Source organism: Sus scrofa, chromosome 2, assembly GCF_054392235.1.
Source record: "Sus scrofa isolate SSC_HxYL_T2T_F1_AM1 chromosome 2, Sscrofa_HxYL_maternal_Yorkshire_Landrace_v2.0, whole genome shotgun sequence".
Classification (NCBI taxonomy): domain Eukaryota; kingdom Metazoa; phylum Chordata; class Mammalia; order Artiodactyla; family Suidae; genus Sus; species Sus scrofa.
The window spans coordinates 38357140-38378599 of NC_139384.1; the positions used below are offsets into that span (position 1 = coordinate 38357140).

Here is a 21460-nt window from a genome sequence, read left to right on the forward strand (position 1 = left end):
TTTGGAATCCATAAAACTGCCTTTATTACATGATGATGCAGTTATGGAAGTCAGAGAAGGAAGGTTGAGTTTTAGTTTTTGGTTTTTTTTTAATATCCTGGTGCAGGTTTTTAATATTTACTGTAACCATAAAATATCCAAATATAAAATGCAAAATAAGTAACCAAATGCAAAAATGGATTACATAAGAGACATCAGAATTAGAGACAGATTAGGAAGTTACTAAAACAAAAAAGGTGCTATAGCTACTATAAATCAATTTTTACATTTCTTATACCCTGCAAATGCGTACATTAAAAATGTTGTACCAATGAGAAAATTGTGATGGGGAATGCCACTTACTATGTAATTCTATAATCATAATATTAATACAATAATGACCATAGTGATAAAAATACAACCACACTCTAATATTTTCTAGCATTCCCCCCCCCAAATCATACTCATTCTTTTGCAGTCTTATACTTAGGATTTACTCTTTTCTCTTGAAACATATATCCTAAAGGGAACTGACTTCCAATAAAGTACATTATCATCAGAATTAAATTCTGATACATAATTTTACTGATCTCTTATTTTAATAGTATAAAGTCTAGAGTCTTCTATATACTCACCATTTGGTGATATAGCTTTGTATGGTAAAAAGCAATTTTTAAATGTTTTGAAGGCACTAAACCACTACTATATACAATAAAGGGAGCCCCTTTTGCCTGTTTCTTATGTCCTCGTATTATAAAAATTTCTCTAAAATTTTATAAGGCTTTCCCCTGATTTCTTCAAGCCTTAACATGTTGGGAAAAATTATATAAAAACCAACATAATTTTTTAAACTTAATTACATCATTCCACATTTTATTTCTTGCTAATAAGGTGATCTGGTAGAAAGAAATACATGCTGTGGCAGAATAGATTGGACTTGAATGTTCCATGAAAGTGAATATAAGGAGAAAAGCAGAAGGCCAAGACCCCCCTTTTTTTTTCTTTTTGCTTTTTAGGGCCCACTAGGGGCATATGGAAGTTTCTAGGCTACGGGTTGAATCTGAGCTACAGCTGCTGGCCTATGCCAGAGCCATAGCAAGGTGGGAAGGAGCTGTGTCTGCGATCTATACCACAGCTTGTGGCAATGCCAGATCCTCAATCTACTGAGCGAGGCCAGAGATCAAAGCTGCATCTTCATAGATAGTAGTTGGATTTGTTTCCACTGTGCCACAATGGGAACTCAAGACCACCTAAATGTTAATAAAGCTTCTGTGAGTAACAACAACTGCAGACACAGGTGTAATGTGGCGTCCATGTGAAGACAGATACCCTTAGAGACAGATAAAATGAAGGAGACTCAAATACTCTGATTAACTCGTAGCTACTCTCTTTCCAGTCTCACTCTTTATTTTCTCTGTAAAAAACCCTACACTTCCTTTTCCTCCTGTATTCCCCCTTTGCTGTCCTTATTTTCCGAATATTCTGCAGTGGTCTTTCCCAGTTATGAACACAGTCTTTGAATCATGGGCTCCCATGTATTCCATTCCAAATACAACTGCCTGGATATAAAAATAAAAATGCTTTCTGCCCTACACAGCATTTGCTTAGTAATAAAGTCTAAATATTTTCCCCCTCCAAGGGATGTGTTAAATCTTAAAAAATTAAATCTCTAGTTGCTAATGCAAAAGTGCCTTTTAAGACATTTGCCTTCACATATGAAAAAAAAAATGCTGATGTTTCTTTAATAATGTTGCAAAACTCCCTTCTTCTACTGGGACTTTCCAAATATCCTCACTCAGAAGAAATCATTCAGGAGACTTAAAGCTTCTCAGAGAAATCCCTTTATACCTGTATGGTCTTTCTTATCTCTTTGCATTTTGTTTCTATTTTGTTCAATCGATTCACTTTTTTTTTTTTTAACTCCTGAACAAAACATCTTTCAAGTAAGCGGTATCTAAATAATTTTACTATGTAGAGTATGGATCAATTTTTTGTTTAATCTCTATAAACTGATCATTTGTCAAAATAATAAATCTAAAATTTCAAGGAATTAGTACAAAGGAGTCAAACTGAAATCATACAGTGGATAAAATATGTTCATTATCAGGTTTTCTTAGAGAAGTCAAAGCCTTTTTCAGGTTATCAATCACCGTCTTGCAGATTTACAATATGAATAAAGTAAATAGCTAATTTAATTATAAAACTTACATTTGGCAGCCATGGCTTCTAAAGAGTTGTATTACCTTTAGAATTATTCTCGCCTATACACTTAGAAAAATAATATTAAACTTTGAAAGTATCCTCTCAGAGCAAGTATTTTTTAGTCTTCACATGCACTTGTTACAAATCATTTATAGTTTGATTTTAAAAGGGATTGCTCCTTAGTCGAATTCTAGAATTAAAAAAACTTTCTAATATTAAAATTTAACTGATAATATATATATATAGAGAGATATAAATTAGCCCACAATCCTCTCATTATTCAGCAGTTGGTTTCATATTGTTGTTGTACTTTCTTTACTATTTAATACTGACTTTAACATTGTTTAAAACATTCCTTTTGTCTTAACTGATCCATAATAAGTTTGTAACTTGAGTAATCTGGCCTTCTCACTGAGACCCAACGAATAAGAAATTATCTAGTTCGCCCAGTATTTTGATAATTCTGGTTTGCTTATATTTCCACCATAAATAGTAAATCTAAGAAGATTTAGGCCTCAGGGAAAACACTGGCAAGTTCATTCCATTAGACTTTCTTAAGAAGACTCAGAAGAAAAAAATCATTAGGAAGAAATGAAAACACAATAGAATCACAAGAAAGTCACTTAAAAGTTTTCCTGTTTTCCTTTCTCCTGTACATATTTTGTATGTCTGATAATTTTAACATCACAGTCAGAGTTCAAAGGCTGAATCTTGACACCAAGGCATCTATAAATTCTATTTTCTAATCTGCACATTAAAAGTGAAAACAATTTAGGAATAATATAAATTCATCTGATATTGAAATGTCTCAAAAAATTGAAGAAAGGAAGGAGGAATGAAAGGAAGGAAAGAAGGAGCGTAAAAGAGACTAGTAATGATTAAAGCAATTGATTTAGGATTAAAAAATCAACCTTAGTAGGACTGATCTCTAAAACGTATCATTAATTAATCATGATTTAATAGTCCTAAGAAACTAATTGCATTCAAGGAAAAAAAAGTAATTTTAGAAAATAAAGTAGTTCTATAACAAGTAGACAAAAACTCAAAATAGAAAAAAAGCACACAGCATTTTATAGGATCTTTACATTTTATAGGCTTAAGGAAAGTGCTTACATCTTATTTATTTATGTTCAAATCTATATTACTCTCAGATTATCTCATAAATTTTTCTCTCTAGATTGGCTTTTTCTAGCATGAAGTCTATTTCTAACTAGCTTTCATCTTCACTGCCTATTATGCAATTTGGTAGACAAGTATATTTACGAAATACAAATAAATGTTTAATGGAGTTCCCATTGTGCCTCAGCAGAAATGAATCTGACTGGTATCCATGAGGTCACAGGTTCGATCCTTGTCCTTATTCAGTGGGTTAAGGATAAGATGTGCTGTGGCTGTGGTGTAGGCCAGCAGCTACAGCTCCAATTAGACCCCTAGCCTGGAACTTCCATATGCCCTAGGTGTGGCCCTAAAAAGACTAAGTAAATAAATAAATAAATGCTTAATATTGACCTAAAAAAATATAATTACAAGGAAAGTGAACTGGAGATATGAACTAACAGCATTATCAGATATATGTCAAAGCAGGAATCTTCTGAAATCCTTTTCCTTTTTTTAAGGGCAGCACCAGCAGCATATGGAGGTTCCCAAGCTAGGGTACAAATCAGAGCTACAGCTACCAGCCTAAACCCCAGCCACAGCAAGCCAGATCTGAGCTGGTCTGTGACCTACACAGCAACTCACAGCAATGCTGGATCCTTAACTCGCTGAGCAAGACCAGAGATCACACCTGCATCTCATGGATCCTGGTCGGGTTCATTACTGTTGAGCCACGAAGGGAACTCTTGAAATTCTTAACCTTAAAGTTCCTCTCTATGAATATATACCTAAAAGTTAAATTAGCATGTGATTAGTGTTCCAGTGCTTATGGCAAATCAGTATGTATGTTTGTGTGTATCCTTTGACTTACATAAAATTTCTCTGAAATATAAGTCTTACCTCATTCTGAAGATCTCGGATCATTTTGTTCTTTCTTTCCATTTCAGTCTTTAAAAAAGCAATCTGAAAATAAATAGAATATTATGTAGACATTTAAAATTTGCTTCTATAACTTTTATAAATTTACTTTCATGATCTTTGAGGTATAATAAAATGATTATGTCTTTGTCAACAAATATTGAAAAAAAGATTAAATTTTTATTAACCAAAAACTTTTATTGCTGATTTATAAGTATATACATTAATTATATTAAAATACCCTTTTCTTACATAATAAAAGATAGTTTAAAAAAACTGAGAAATACATTATGACTGTGATTCTCTTACCTGTATAAACTTTAATTTTTAAAAATGTTGTTCTTGAACAAACAAAACTAATTTCTAGAGTTGGGTCTAGGAACCTCTTTTCTTAAAATATTCTCTGAATAATTCTGACATATGGTCAAGTTTGAGAACAATTATGTACTGATGCTTCTGACCTCAAAAGCATGGAATCTTATAAATACTATAGCATGGAACCTTATAAATCTATACCAAAGAAACCATGATATTTCCTCCTGAATATGATAGTCATAGAATCTGTAACCTTAGGCCAGCTATTCGAATTGCATTTGTATAAACATAGTATTCATCTGCCTGATAACTTTAAAAAAAGTCAGTATAGCACAGTAAATAAAATTTGGGACTTCATGCTCACTGAGGGTTCACTATGTATATGAAAATATGACAGTGAGTTAATACTTGTAATATGAAAAAAGAATACATACACACACACACGCATATGTATGTGACTGGGCCACTTTGCTGTACAGCAGAAATTGACACGACATTGTAAATCAACTATACCTTAATAAAAAGAAAATAAATAGAAAAATTAAATTAACCAAAACCGCTACAACAAAAGAGACTGAGTAGCAGAAAAAGTAGGAATATGGAGTTGGCTTTTCATCAAGTCAGTGGTTGGTAAGATGTGTACTGGAGACAGACTTTGCTGAAGTGGCTCCCTCTGCAATTAAATCTTAAGTCATCCATTTGCATTACAAAACGAAAAGCTAACAGTCAGGGCTCTCAATACATGTACCTAAGCAGCTATTGAGCACCAGGATGTTTTTATATGTTACATACTTATCTTTAGTTTGGGTCATGGATTATTTAAAGTCATTTTGCTTGTATGAAGAACCTGCTCTAAAACCAATACCATTATTTTCCCTAAATCCTCCTATTTTGATGCTATTTATGATATATTCTCCATAATTAACACCTACTTTAATTAACAGTGTAATTAAAATATACTGCAATGTCAATAATATAATTATTTAAATGATAAACAGGGAAGGAAAAACTTTAGAATATTCAAACATTTAGGACCTAAAATACATTCAGAATATTACAAAGTTACAGAATTTTGAAACAACTGGTCTAGAATCCCAGCTTATTTTAACATCTCTGGAAAAATTAGAATTCCTAGAAGATATTTATAAAATAATTTTTAGAGACAGAAAGTATCATTTATTTACTCTGAGTAAAGAATGGATAAACGTAACAATTCTTCATTCCTAATGAGAATCAAAGCTTGAAGCTAATTCTTTCCTTTGGACCAATTATGTCTCACTTAGGCAAGTTAAGCCATAAAAATTAACAAGAGTAGTGAAATGCATCCAAGAAGCATTAATATCATTAATTACTCTGGTTACACCTAAGAACTCATTTTTTCTTGCTGTAATTTAGGTTTTTCACAAGTTTGAAAGATTTGCCACTCCATTATCTCTTAGAGATATAAACATGCTCACATGGTCATAAAAAGTATTTTCTAAAAGAACTGGATCAAGACAGCTTTACTGCTTTTTCAATTTAATTTTCCAAACTTTATGTTCTCTTATATTTTTGTGATTTAAAAGCAATATCACATTTAATCTTTATAGCATTTTACTATGGATTAACTAAATAAAATTGGTATTTTAAATATCTTTTGAATAAAATATACAATGTTTTCATGGAAGAAGACACAGTAATTAGATACATAATCAAGGGTAGCAATAAAATTATCTGCACTTAAAACTGAAACAGCACAATATTTATAGAATTAAATCCTAGTGTTTCCCTCTATTTGAGAGTGAGCAATTATAATGATCTTACTCTTCCCTTCTTATCCAACTTTCAATTATACCAACTATAATAGCCTTCCGAGCAGAAAAAATAATTACTGAATTTATTTGCAACAATTAAAATATATATTAATTTAATGCTTAGTTAATTAGAATCTTCACATAGGAAGAAAAATCACAAACTGTTTGAGTCTTTACTAAAGTTTAAAAGTCATGAGTCCCAGTAACATGAAACCTGCCTTCTAGATGCTACCAGAGACATATTTTAAAAAAGTTTTTGTTAAATTATCATTTTTGTTAAACTTTTTGTTATCTTTTTTTGGATTCTGACTTAGAATGATCTATGTCATTCAATTCAAAACATAAAATGTGGACCTGCTGTGGTGCAGTGGACACGAATCTGACTAGGAACCATGAGGTTGCGGGTTCAATCCCTGGCCTCACTCAGTGGGTTAAGGATCCGGTATTGCCATGAGCTGTGGTGTGGGTTGCAGATGCGGCCCGGATCTGGCATTGCTGTGGCTGTGGCGTAGGTTGGAGGCTACAGCTCGAATTAGTCCCCTAGCCTGGAAACCTCCATATGTCTTTTTTTAGACAAAAAGACCAAAAAAAAACAAAACAAAACAAAACAAAAAAAACCCAAACCAACAATAAAATGCATTCCCTCCAAAAGATAAGTTTTCTTTCTGTAAGGTGTTTGCATTCAGTGATTTCATTGATTATGATGATATATTTTGTTCATGTAGGCTTTGTTTTTAGATTGTTATATCTACATTCATTAGTAGAATAGCTATTAATTTAGACATAGATTCATTCACTGATTTTGGAACCGTAAGTGATGATGTTTATAAAATGAGATGACTGTCAATCATTTTCTATTTTCTAGAAAATATCTGCCTATATTTGAAATCAACTGATCTTTGAAAATTAGTAGAAGGCATCATGCAAGCCTTCTAGCCCTAGAACACTTGGGAAAAGAGGCCTTTTTGCACAACAAAATTTCCACCATATTCAGCTATTCAAGTGCTGAATTTCTTCTTGCAGAAATTTAGTTATTTTATATTTATTTAGGAATTTACATTATCTGTGAACTGTTTCTCATAATATTTATTTTATTTCTATAAAATTATTATAAATGTTCTGCATGTACTTAAGAATACAGTCACTTTGTTACAGATTTCTATATATACCTACTAGTTTGTTACTATCAGTTGTATTTTTAAGATCTTTGTATTTGCCAGTTTCTCCTTTCACTTATAGATTGATGAACATTAAACTGATTTGTTAAGTAGATGTAAGTTTACGATAGTTATAGCTATAATTATCTCATTTTATTTGCTCATTTTTATTTTGCTATCATATGTGCTTTGCTATACATTGTATTTTTTTCCATAAATTCTATTTGCCAGACATTAACATTGCTGTCAATTACGTATTTATTTTATGTTGTTTTGCATATATATTCCTATATTGCTTATTTTAAGTGTGTGGTCTTCTCAGTTGTTAAATTAGCACATTTGATTGTGTTGCTATAATTTCTTAATTGCAGTTATTCTGTCTTTTAAAAATTATTACTAGATTTAACCCACTTAAATTATTGTAATTTCTAATGCATTTATACTTTTGCCATCAGCAATTTTTTGATCACATTTTTTTCAATTGGATAATATAAGTATTTTTTTCTTTTTTTTTCTTTTTATTGAGTAGTTCGAATTTAGTTTAGTGTCTACTATTTACTGAATGCCATATATACTTTTTTTAGGGAAATTATGTATATAATTTTAATTTGAATTATTCCCCAAATTCTGCAAGTAAGGAAATTTGCAGAAGTTAAAGAATTTGCTCAAATATACAGGACTAGTAGATGGCTCAGTAGGAACCTAAACTCAGAATATTCTTATTCTGGAGCACATGTTAGGTTATGAATAAATTTATGGAGTTTCTGGTTTAGTAGAAAAATTTCCCTCAAGATTCAATATTGTACATTAAGTAAAGTACTACAATGATTCTGAGACAAGGGTAAGGCTGACTCCTTCCCAATCATGCATCCTTTGTGCCACTTTTCCCATACTTGGCTATGCTAACTTTTGCTGAGCCTTTCAACAGTTATAGCTTTCTTATTTTGGGATTTAGACACAGTTTGCATAACATATTGGAATAATCATACGTTCACGTCTTGGCTCCTCCAAATAATTAGCTGAATAATTCATCTTCAGTTTAAAAAAATAGTGTGTGGCTTTATTGTGAGGATCTAAGAAAACAGTACCTGTGAGCACTCTAACTGCCATAATTTATGACTGGGTTATAAAGAAATTGAGATTAAATGCAATAGGTCAAGACAGAAACATGATTGCAGTTAGGGTTTTTTTGGTAGGCTGGGTCAGATCTTGAGGGGATGGATCAACATGTTGGTGCTAAAAATACATTTACTCTTTTATGTAAAACCTGATGTCCAAAGAGCAAGATATTAGGACACATTGTAGGTAACTGGTGAGTATTGGCTATGGCATAGCAAAGAAGAACAAATATTTTCATCCTTACAGGTGAGCCAGACAGATAACAGTGAATTTATTAACATGAAACAGTCCTGTAGGCAGGGAAATCAAAAGTCATTGTTACAAAGACTGTCTCCAGAAAGCAGGTGTCCTGAATGACAGACAGGGTAAGTTTCACAAGCAAAACTCTACACTCTAATCCAGTTTGTTCAGGGAAGCCTCCAAAAGAAAGGCAGGCTGGCAGTTCTTAAAGGGACTGGAATCCCAGATAACTGATCTGGATGGAGACCTCACCTTAGTCCTGTTCTATCTCCAGCTCCTGTAAACTTGATGCTCTAACATTTACCCTATACACGTATGCAGACAAGCCTTGATATAGACAACTCTAATAAATGACAGGAGTCATCCTATCTTAACCTTGTACCTCTCTCATCGCTGCTCCATCACCATCCCCCAAAAGGGTACTTCTCCCAGCAGTATGCTTTTCAAATACAAACTAACCAATAGATAGCTCATAACTCCAGCCACCCCCTGTTTTGGGTTCTTACACTCCAGGCCACTATACACCTGCTTTAATTACCTCAGGGCCCGGTACCAAATAGCCCTATGCCCCAGAGCCTACTGAAATCATTCAAACTGGCCAATCCTAGCCCTGCTTACCCTGCCTCACCCATTATTTTCCACAGAAACCACAATTATGCCTTTCGTTTACATTTTCCCCACTTTGCCTTGTGACTGACCTGGTGTTTCCCTGCATTGTCCCCTGTCAAATGGCATACCTCCATTCTTGAGAGCTGTGAGAAATAAACTGTCTGTCCAAAGGTAGTCATTTCCTGATCCACTGGTCTTGTTAAACTTCAGATTTTCTATTAATATACTGTATTTTGAAACAAACTCAGGTCCTCATACAAGATAAAATGTCCAGTCCCCACAGATGGTATTTAAAGTGGGTCTAGACAATCAGAAATCTTGGTTTTCAACACTACTATCCAGATCACCAGCCCTTCTGCCTATGGGGAGTATTAGTTATAGGAACTGAAATGTGGGGACACATAGAACATCATTTTGAGAGAGGAAATCTGCAGAGAAGTTTGATTCTTTAACTTCGCATTATATAAGAAGATCCTTCAACTTTGCATTATATAAGAATTACTTATGAAGTTGTAATAGACAGATAGGCAGATAAATAGGCAGATTAAATACGCAAATCTTTCAGGATGGCCCATTTAATCAGCTCTTTAATCAACATCCACTGAGACTTCTATTCAGTGGATGTGGGCTGTGGCTTAGGAATCGCATAGCTCAACTTAATTCAAGGTCAGTTACACCCCCAAATTCAAGAGCCACTGATAAGGGGCCTCACTCTAGCACGCTTGCTCTTGGTTTTTCATCCACAAATAAGGGTTGGGAATTAGAAAACCCCCTAATAATCAAATACAACAAAAACATTTTTTGAATGAATGCTGACCAAGGATTTTTATAATCTCGGTGAAAGCATTTTCTTTATTATATTCCCATTTTTATTTGTTACAGGTATGTTTGCCCCATAGGGATTTGGAGGGGAAAACAGTTAACAATGTTCTATCCCTGAAGCATAAAACACAGAAAAGAAGCAAACTTACAGTAGCCTGTTGTTTTTCTGCTTTCTCAGTAGTCTCTTTAAGTTGATTTTCCAGGGCCTCCTGGAGAGACTTCATTTGTTCTCTTGTTGAATAGAAAATAGAGAGCAAAAGAGAGACATAACATAATTGTTATTTCTTATGTCCATTATGAAAGGAGGTTTTGCTGTTTATATCCATTTAGAAAGAGGTAAGTAGAATGTATAGAGACACAGTTAACCATATAAGATATATCTCAGGATTCTGGTAATAGAGTTTTCTTCCCCATGCAAGCAACTAAAAGTGAGCTTCATATAAAGGAAATTGCCTTGCTATTGTGTCTTATAAAAATCCCACTGTGTGACTCATCTGTGAGCTGCATAATGTGTTAAATCAAATCAATATAATAATTAGAGTAGGAAAGCTAATTTTAGTGACAGCATGACAGGATGTGAGCATACTGTTTAGAAAAAAATGTTACCACAGACTTGCTGATCAAATTATCATTCCCTTGGATGCTCCTAATTGACTAATTCTAAAGCACTGTGTTTTAGACAACCTGTATAAGGCCTAAGACTTTTTTAAAAAACAAAGAAAAAATGTATTCTAATATGAGAGCTGCCTAATTTATTGGGTATAGTAAGAGAAATATGCCTCTGCATATATATTCACATTGTTATCTCCAGCTCAGTAGGATATATAGATTCTGTCTCACTCATTAAAATTAAGTATTTTCATAAATATGCATTCCTCTCAAATGCTTAGGATTTATTCAGTCATGACAAATTGTATCATCTTTATGTGCCTTCATTTTATCACCTAAGCTACCACTTAAAAAGTTCAGATGTCAGATAAGTTAGTGCATGAGTGAGGTGGTATAGGTATATGTTCAGTATGGCTAGAAAAATAAACTCCTTCAAAGCAACAGCAACTAGCAAAGAGAAGCCTTTTCTGGTTTTACCAACACACACACTAATTTGAAATTCCCAAACTACTATCAGAAGTAAACTTCTGGAACAACAATATTTTCTTGATATGTAAGCATACAGAGAGACGAAGGGTAGGAGAATACACTCTTTGGCTCATTTTCTTCATCTATAAAATGGGCACAATGATAGAACTACCTAATAGGTTTGTAGTGAAGTTTAGAAGATATATATAAATGTAGGAAAAATACTTAGCAAATGTTTAGAAAACAATCACTTACTACATATGTGATCATTGTCACAACCACTGGCAATACTCAAGCTCCTTATGTCAATTCTCTGACCACCACATTCTGCACAACCACAAGAGGTCTTTTATCTAAAAGGATTTAATGATGCCCCCCAGATTTCTTACTCTAGAAACTCTTAGGTTCCACTCTCCATTTCAGGAAGGTTCATGAGAGACTGGTTGTTGGAATCAATTTGGATTTTGTTTATTAAGGCAAAATGTAATAGGGACAAGTTATAAAATAATTACAGTCACTTTGGTTCTTAGATGATTTATGCTTGTTTGGTTAAAGCTTTAACACACTTTTGCTTAAAGTGGATTTTAAGTCTCAGCTTCAATTACTGCCTCAAACAGGTTTCATTTATCAGAACTGCTCCACATATGGACACTTAAAATCTAGACTTCCATTACCATTTCTGATATTTTCCATACCAAGGATTTGTGGCATAATATAATATCTACATATATTGTAGGCTTCCAGTATACCAGGCACTATGAAAACTTCACATCAAACTGTAATTTTGTATTACAAATAGAAAACTAAAGCACAGAGAGGTGGTAGTATTGTGTTCTGGAGCTTATGTGCTCAAATTCTAGAGTCTTTATACTACGTCCACTGAAAGAGAGAGACAGAGAGAAAGAAAGGAAAGATCTACAATGTCAGCCCTAACATTGAAATCCTGAACAAGTACTGAATAAAAATGCAATTGAACTATTTTATTTCCAACTAAAAAAGTTACAATAAAATCTTACAATAATTATGATTATTTCTGGATTTTAAAATTCTAATTTTATACATTATTTGAAATTAAATTATATTATACATTTTATTTAAAATAAAATGTGTATATATGTGCATACATGTGTGTATGTGTGTGTGAATATATATATACATATATATATATACACACATACACATATATATTCAAAAATGCCCACATACTGACATCTATAGGCAATAGGGAGTAGGACAAAAACTAACCTTTAAAAGACATTAAAAACTGGAGAAGGTAGAAAATTTTGCACATTTTCATGGCAAGGAAATCTATCAGACAGAATAGCAAGTGGGCCTTTTGAAAGTGCTGAATCTCTCCACCTCCTCTTCTGCTTTTTCAGACTTATTTCTGCACATTCTCCCTGCTCTCATGCTTTAGGTGGTCCAAACCTCCTGTTTGACAGACTCGGTAAGTTCCGCTCCTATGAGAAATAGTTCTACTCCTTGTCAACTTGCATGTGAACCATTCCGCACCATCAACTGGAACTTGCACAAACTATATGGAGGTACACAAACTTCTAAGGAACCATTCGCTCCAGTGATATGGTGCTGTTTCTTAGATGTTGAGTACATTTTAGCATAGAATTTTATGGTTACAAAGGATTTTAAAAAGGTAGCTGTTTCTCACATCTTCCATCCCAAATTATAAATATAAAAAGACCACCAAATAATTCTACAGGAAGGTATTTTTCCCCCAGTGGTTACCAGTATGTATTGTCATAACATCACAGGCTTTCTTTTCATTTTCATAGAACTCGATAGAGTAAATATCCATTAGTACAGAGCCTCAGCATCTCCACCCACCAACCACTGAAAGAATAAAATGTTTTATTTGATTTTATTTCCAAGACATCTTTTCAGAAACTTCAGGGTACTTCTCCTATCCTCCAGGGTTTCTATTTTGTGGCTACATACTCTTATTCCTCATATAGCCTGGCTTAAGAGTCTCTCCATGAGACTGAGGACTCTCCTACAAATATTATCTAGGCTGTCTAAATATTTCTAGAAATGTAACAATGAAGAATCAATGCAATGTTCTCTTTCTTTCCCATGTAAAAGCCTGCATGTTTTATTTATTGTTCTGTCCCAACATGGAAGACTCTACAAAGAGTAAAAATTTTAAATGACTCTTGGTCTGTTCTGACGAGCTATTTCTATTGAAAGGAAAAGGTTGTTTATAATTCTCCAGTAACTCAGTGAACCACAAATACTTGTGTGATAGTGAGCATAGGTGTTTTAAAAGGTGGATTATTTCAAACCAATAAAATAATTTATTTTATTTTATTAATGATTTTTATTTTGTTCCATTGTAGTTGGACTTGGAGATAAAATCAATAAAATAAGTTGAAATGGGCTACTTTTGGAAACATGCTCATACACATATTTTATATGTGCTCTTTTTAATCATGGATTTTGGAGAGAATTTCATTGTTAAAGAAATAATAATTTTACTTAAATAATAAAAAGAGTCAACATAAGGCACTATATTTGATATTTTTAACATTTCATAGACATTGACAAGAGGTTTCTGGGTCAAGAGGCAAGGACAGTGAAGAAGATATAGGATGGTGAGAAGGGAATAAACAGTATAGCATCTGTCCACCTTTTTAACAGCTTTTTGTTTTGGATCATTAAACTGACTTGAAAGGGTATGGGTAACACACAGCAGAGCAAATTCCAATTAATACAATTCTCAGCAATTTACCTAAGCATTTTTGAGCAACAATTTCCTTTTTACTGAATGGGGATAGTAATATCTACTCTGTAAGATAATTGTGGTGTTAAAACAAGAGAAATATGTATAAAGCATCTAACAGAGCAGAGACTCTTGTAAATGTATAAGAAATAACAAATGTTACCTTGGTTCTACCTTAAAATAACTTGCTTTTTTTTTTAAGACACCATTTCAAGTCATATAGCTTGTTTTTTTTTTGTTTTTTTTTTTTTTGGTTTTTTTTTTTTTTTGCTATTTCTTTGGGCCGCTCTTGTGGCATATGGAGGTTCCCAGGCTAGGGGTCCAATCGGAGCTGTAGCCACCGGCCTACACCAGAGCCACAGCAACTCGGGATCCGAGCCGCGTCTGCAACCTACACCACAGCTCACAGCAACACCGGATCCTTAACCCACTGAGCAAGGGCAGGGACCGAACCCGCAACCTCATGGTTCCTAGTTGGATTCGTTAACCACTGTGTCACGACAGGAACTCCCATATAGCTTGTTAATACTGCATAGATAGCTAGCTCATAATTCACTTCCTTCAAAAATAAACAAGCCAGCACTGATACAATTGTTCTAATTCTCCTTTGTTACTAATGATTACCCCATTCCTTACCACCCCCACCATAATCACCATGATCAAGTTTTGATACTATTAAAAATGTCCAGAGTTCCCATCGTGACTCAGCGGAAACTAATCTGACTAGTATCCATGAGGACTCAGGTTCGATACCTGGCATTACTCAGTGGGTTTAGGTTCCAGTGTGGCCATGAGCTGTGGTGAAGGTCATAGACATGTCTCTGATCTGGTGTTGCTGTGGCTGTGGGGTAGGATGGAGGCGATAGCTCCGTTTTGACCCCTAGCCTGGGAACTTCCATATGCGGCAGGTGCGGCCCTAAAAAGACACACACACACACACACAAAAGTCCCACTGAGGTCAATGTTATTGGATCTGTTTACTGATGGACAGACTTATATGGGTCCATCTTACTAAGATAATAGAAGAAAGTATTCCAGATCCTTAAAAATTGAATTAAGATCTGCAGACAAGTAGCATCATATCAGCAGCACCCATCATCAGAGAACTGAGAAATGCAGATTCTCAAGTGCCACCCTACATTTATAAGAATCTGCATTTGAACAAGATTTTCATACATTCAAGTATAAGTAATAATATAAATAAATGAATGCATTTACAATGAACTTATTCTTGTGAAGTCTCTGAAGAAAGTCTGCGGAAAAAAATGAGAAAATAAAAGGAAAACAAAGTCTTACCTTTGTTTCTGACCTATTTCCAGAAGCTTCTGAACATCTGTTTTTGCAGATTTCTCATCATTTTTCAAATTCTGATAAAAAAGTGGGAAGAGTAAGTCTTATTCAGGTGATAAACTGAAGAGCACTTTAGCTTTGTGTCTATGCACAAGGTGTGGCTGCATTTTTGCCCTGAAATAATAATGTGCAAACAAGGCTGTTATGGTCCCCATGGCTCTGAGAATGCACAATTTATGACACCAACTAGTGAAAATGCTACACAGTGAGTGAAAGAGAAATGAACTGAGTGTCAGCCTTCAATGGAGGAGAAACCACTCTCCAAATATCTAGGTCTTACAAGTAAATATAAAATATATTTTCTTCTCTTCATTTGAACTTTTTACTATGTTATCTGCAGTCATGTCAAACTGGATCTGGCATAGTTTCTATAAACACAAGGGAACATAAAACATCTCCCTAAATAAGCTAAGTAATAATCATTCAAGATCAAAGCAATCAAAGGGCATGTACCTTTTTGGTATTATCTTTTTATTATTTATGAGTAATACATTAGAATACATAGAAAAACTAGAGTCATCTAAAATTCTAACTGTTCTGTATACAAAATATATTAAGGAACGAAATGCCATCTCAGTCATTAATGTTTATTTATGGGCAATTCAGCACTGATAGACCATGAATTAAAAGAGAAAAGCCCACTGAGCTTTTCTCATCAGAGAATCTGTAATGAAACTTTCCCAATGAGCCTCCATGTCCATACTCAGTGAACTATTTAACAGGGTAACCTATCCTTCTTGATGTTAAAAGTTGAAGCAGAGACAATCATATTATTTACAAGAAAAGCATCTGTGACAAGTAAGTAACTGACAATAACAAAAATGACAAAAGCTCTGTTTAATTAATATTTAACAACAAAGGCATGGTGTCTGCATTCTCCAATTTTTTAACCTAATGCTAGAAACAATTTTCATGTAGTAAGTGTTCTGATAGTAATATGGTGGGGTGAACTTCAAAAGAGAAGCACCTTCTCTAAATTGGCTGAATGAAGTCATATTAGGAAGCAGCCAGTAAAAAGTGCTCTGTTTATTTGGAAAAAGTAGCTTGACATAAAATACAAAAAAAGCAGGTTGGGTGTGAGTGGTAGCACTAATCATGGGTTTACAGTGCAAAGTACATCATGGCCATATGACCTGGGGTGGGTCACAAAATCTGCCCTTTGGCTTTCCTATCTGATAAACAGGGATAAGAATTTTGCAGACCCTACATTAGATAATTATTGGAAAACTCAAAGGGAATAAGATATGTGTGAAATCATTTGGTAAAAAGTATAAGAAAGTATGCTTATTCATTTGTCTGCTATACTCTGGGTATGCTGAAGGAAATCAAGACTAAAAGGGCACCAGTCTATCCTCAAGAAATTTAAAGAAATAAAACACATGAGATAAAGAAATGAAAAGGTCAAAAGGGCAGGTAAACATATAGGAGTCTGCAAGGGATATCCAATTAGAAGATCAGGAGAGCACTTGATGATTATTTCCCCAGAAATGTCCAGAGAAGTGTGATGCATGTCTTAGAAAATAATTTTCATGTTTTTAAGGATACTAAAGATTTATATATCGACTAATTAATCAAACCCCCCCCCCTTTTTTTTTTTGGCTTTTTAGAGCTGCACCTGCAGCACATGGAGATTCCCAGGCTAGGAGTTGAATCGTAGCTGTAGCTGCCAGCTTACACCACTGCCAAAGCAATGCAGGATCTGAGCCATGTCTGCAACCTACACTACAGCTCACAATAGCAATGCTGGATTCTTAGTCCACTGAGTAAGGCCAGGGATTGAACCCAGGTCCTCATGGATACTGGCAGGGTTTGTTAAGCGCTGAGCCACGACGGCCACTGCAACACAATGTTTATTGATTGATCTGTATTACCATGCCATCCAGGTGCTATGGTTACAGAGATGAACAAGACTTTCAAATCTCATGTTTTCATGAACCCCCACTGGGAAAAAAATGTGTACAATGGGCAATATGGTTATTTACCATGAGTTTGAAGCACTGAATCACTATTAGATGCCTGACTTAGGGATATTTCTGTGGCCCATTGACATAGGAGTCTAGTTTCCTCATTTTACAATGAATAAAATATTATCTAAATTTTGGAAGAGACTGTTAAGGAGGTTTAATAAGAAAAAAGAAACAACCAAAAATTCATCCTGCACAGTGGCTAGCACAAAATAAATAAAAGGTATTTTAAAAACTGCAATTATATTTAGTTAACTGAAGTGTTTCCTTTTCAAAAAGGCAACTCCACAAAATTATACATTTATTTCAAGTAATTTCCTAGGCTGAAATTAGATGTCTTAACTTAGGCTACTAATATAGAGAGACTGAATGTCCTGGAAATATTGTGAATACTGACCCTTCATGGGTCTTTATTTCAACATATGCTTGAAAAATGTTTAATGTGACAGTCCTTCCACACCTCTGAAAAGGTACAGTTGTCTTAAATATTCTTCACAGTCTAATAAAACTTGTGAATTTCTATGTGTCTATGAGGTGCAGTTCTGGCATCAGTCTCCTATGGAAATCAACATGCACCCATTTTCATTCCAGTCAGTGCGGCCCTAATGCTCTGTGTACTTCAATCATGGAACTGCTATTCCTGCACTGTCACCATCTTGCTACTTGTCACTGTGTCTTATTGGAGTTTGACTGATTTTTCTATTTTCATGTTCTCAGGATGTAATACAACTTCTGGAACAAGAGCTTCAGTATTTAGGTTAAAAGTAACATATCTGCCTCCTAATTTTCTCTGTGCTTTTTTTTTTTTTTTTTTTAACCTTTTTGCCTTTTCTAGGGCTGCTCCTACGGCATGTGGAGGTTCCCAGGCTAGGCGTCTAATCAGAGCTGTAGCCACCAGCCTACACCAGAGCCATAGCAACATGGGACCCGAGCCACGTCTGAAACCTACACCACAGCCAACGCCGGATCCTTAACCCACTGAACAAGGCCAGGGATTGAACCCACAACCTCATGGTTCCTAGTCAGATTCGTTAACCACTGTGCCAAGACGGGAACTCCTCTCTGTGCTCTTAAGGTTTCCTTTCTCTTAATTCTGTTTTCCCACCTATAAAATAAGACTCATGATAATCACAGCATAATCAGCAGATGAAAATTAAATAAACACTGGGAGAAGAGTACCTAACATGAGACCGTGTTTAATAAACTATAGTGGTTACTATCATCATTATCAGAGAAAGCTAAGAACATCGGTGACTATACATGGTGTAGAAACATTTGGTTCAATAATAACTAACAGAAAGGCCCTGGAATCAGGGCACTGCCTGGATTTAACCTCTGGTTTACTTTGTAACATTCAGGCATGATTCCTCATGAGTAACAAGAAAAATAATCACATTTATAGTATCTACTCTCATTGTTATATTATGAGAATTAAAGCCTGTAATATATATGAAAGCTTTTAGTGCATAGTATGTATACAATAAGTATAATGTTAAAGACAAATATTAAAATACATTCTTAGTTGTTTCAGAAAATTTCTTATCAGATATAGATGTCTTTGGTTTTTGACTGATATTTCACTGAGTGCCTATTATGTTTTCACAGACAACACTCTCTAAGGCTTTTACCTACTTTACTAATAAGGTTTATTAAAGCATTTTCAGAACTATCCTTTGAGGAATTTAAAGTTTTCTTCTAGAGATCATTTCTATATTCATTTAACTCTTGGCCATAATTACTCTTCATCGTTTGTAATATAAAAAAACACAGGGGTCAAAATGATCTTAGAAGCTCTGTGAAATTCATGACTTTGCCAAGCACACACAATTTTCTCATTCCTGAATTTGCAAACCACAGATTCTCAGACTGCATTTCAAATGGTATTTCTTCTCAAAGCTCATGCAACAATAATAATAATAGTAATAATAACTCCTATGTTCAAACACAGAAGTATATTTTGAACTGGTGAAAAATGCAGACGTCTTTATGTGTTAATTTACTAAGACAAACAAGTTGACTCTTTATCCTTTGCAGCTGAGAAAATTTGTTTTCATCTTACCTGAAGGTTGACTTTAATTCCATCAAGTTCTCTTGATGTCTTTGTCAGCTGATGGAGGATGGTGCTTCGCTCCTTAAAGACCTGCTTCAGCTGCTTTTCCAGCTCTTCATAGTCCTGTCTAACACAGAAAGAAAAGGCATGAGAGCCCCCAAATGCTTCCACTTGGCTCTAGCCACTTTGGCCATGATCATAAACCCTTGCATTTTAAGCAAAGTCTGATGAATTGAAACCCTAATTACCAGGGTGTTTGTTTTTATTAGTTCATCTAAAAGAAGAAAATTGAAAAGCCAGTTTTATAAAAGAAAGGTTTCATTTTGCATTGAGGTCTGTCCCAGCTCCAGAAAGGTTCCGGAGCAACACTGCATATCTTTTGCCTGTATAACAGTTTATCAGATACCTCTTGGAAAATAGGTATTTTCCATATTATCACACTTTTTTCTAAGGTCCTTGAAGTTTTACAGCAAGAGATATGAATTGAACCAATGTGGCTCATAGATATAGACAGGTTCTGACATTGGGGGACAAACCTGGGGTTGAACCAGAACAGAATGTAGGGGCTTTGCTTCACACTTGATTTGTAGGAAAGGAAGTGCATTTTTCACCCCTTTCCAAATATAGCTAAGAATCTACTGCTGTTAAAGAAGTACTGGAAGAAGCACAATACCTCTAAAAATCAATAAATAAACACAGGGATTATGGTGAAATCTGAACAGACTTGTTAACCATTACATGAATTAAAGCTTTATTTATCTTGGTATCATATGTGTATGTATATATATATATATATATATATGTATGCATACATTTTTTTATTTTTTCACATGGTTTTCATGAGATAAGACTGATATTATAATTCTAATGTTGCCACTACGAAAGACTGGGTTCAGAAAAATTAAGTTACTACCCTAAGGTCCAATTCAAGGAGTGACTGAGTAAGTAGTATGCATGTTTGTGTATGCATGTATGTTTGTATATGTTATGCTGAGTGTGTTTGTGGAGGGGAAGAATCTAGACAAAGGAACAGATAATTGCCAGTGCATGCTAGAACTATACTCCATAGGGGAAGATTAAAATGATTAACTGGAGCACAGAAGAGATTAGAGATTACAGGTGCTAATCCAGGGAAGACTTCCTGATAAAAGTAATATAAAATATATATGTTTTGAAAGATAAACAGAAATTAGCTACATAAGGGGAAGGGGAGGAGTAGAAGGGACTGGGAGTTTGGGTTAGTAGACACAATCGATTAGATTTGGAGTAGATAAGCAATGAAATCCTTCTGTACAGCACAGGGAACTGTATCTAGTCACTTGTGATGGAACAGATGGAGTATAATGTGAAAAAAATAATGTATATATTTATGTGCGTGTGTGTTGTGTGTGTGTGTGTGACTAGGTCACTTTGCTGTAGAGTAAAAACTGACAGAACACTGTAGACCACCTATAATGGAAAAAATCATTAATTGAAAATAAATAAAAAGTAAAGAAAGTTTTATTTTAAAAAAAGAAATTAGGTACATGAAAGGGGAAAGCATGTATAAATACTAATGAAAATAAGCTTTAATGAATTAAAATTTAAGTGTATAAATATCAGAAGTTCGGGAGTAGGAAAAGGGGGTTAAGAGCTTTGTTGCTGAAAGGAGGATGTGAAGAGACAAGGCAAAAGTATGCAAACTCAAATGAAGGTTAGGAGTGTGTGCACGCTTTACAAACAAGAGGAAGTAATTGAAGGGTGTTAAGTAGGGAGAGGTATGGTCAACTTTATGTTTTGGAAAGATTTCCCTGGCTAAATATTGAAGAATGCATTGGAGGGTGGAAAAACATGGAGAAAAGTAGGCTGTTAAGTCTGTGATAATCTAGGTAAAGGACAGTACTGGCCAAAATTACATGAGAAGCAATAGAAACAAGTAAGCTTGGAATTATTTCAGCAAAATATATAAAGTTGAATCAATAATATATAATTAATTAAAAGAAATTGCAAGTGTGTGTATTATGGGGAAAGAGTGGGAAGGAGTTTGTTATTATTAT

At 34.3% G+C, this 21460-nt stretch overlaps 1 protein-coding gene across 5 annotated transcripts in view; it reads right to left on the reverse strand.

Moving 5' to 3' along the window:
- LUZP2 (leucine zipper protein 2) overlaps positions 1-21460 on the reverse strand; it is a 532880-nt gene that overhangs the window by 279607 nt on the left and 231813 nt on the right. For 2 of the 5 annotated variants that reach the window (XM_085011621.1, XM_085011620.1), the window contains exons 2-5: positions 19434-19547; positions 15357-15427; positions 10399-10480; positions 4177-4239 (exon numbers count right to left, since the gene is read on the reverse strand). In XM_085011621.1, coding sequence (XP_084867747.1) covers positions 4177-4239; positions 10399-10473 — 138 coding nt within the window. In that variant the 5' untranslated portion in view covers positions 10474-10480; positions 15357-15427; positions 19434-19547. Of the gene's footprint in view, positions 1-4176; positions 4240-10398; positions 10481-15356; positions 15512-19380; positions 19552-21460 lie in introns of all 5 variants that reach the window. The other 3 variants (XM_085011619.1, XM_003122913.7, XM_085011622.1) reach the window with 2 other exon arrangements.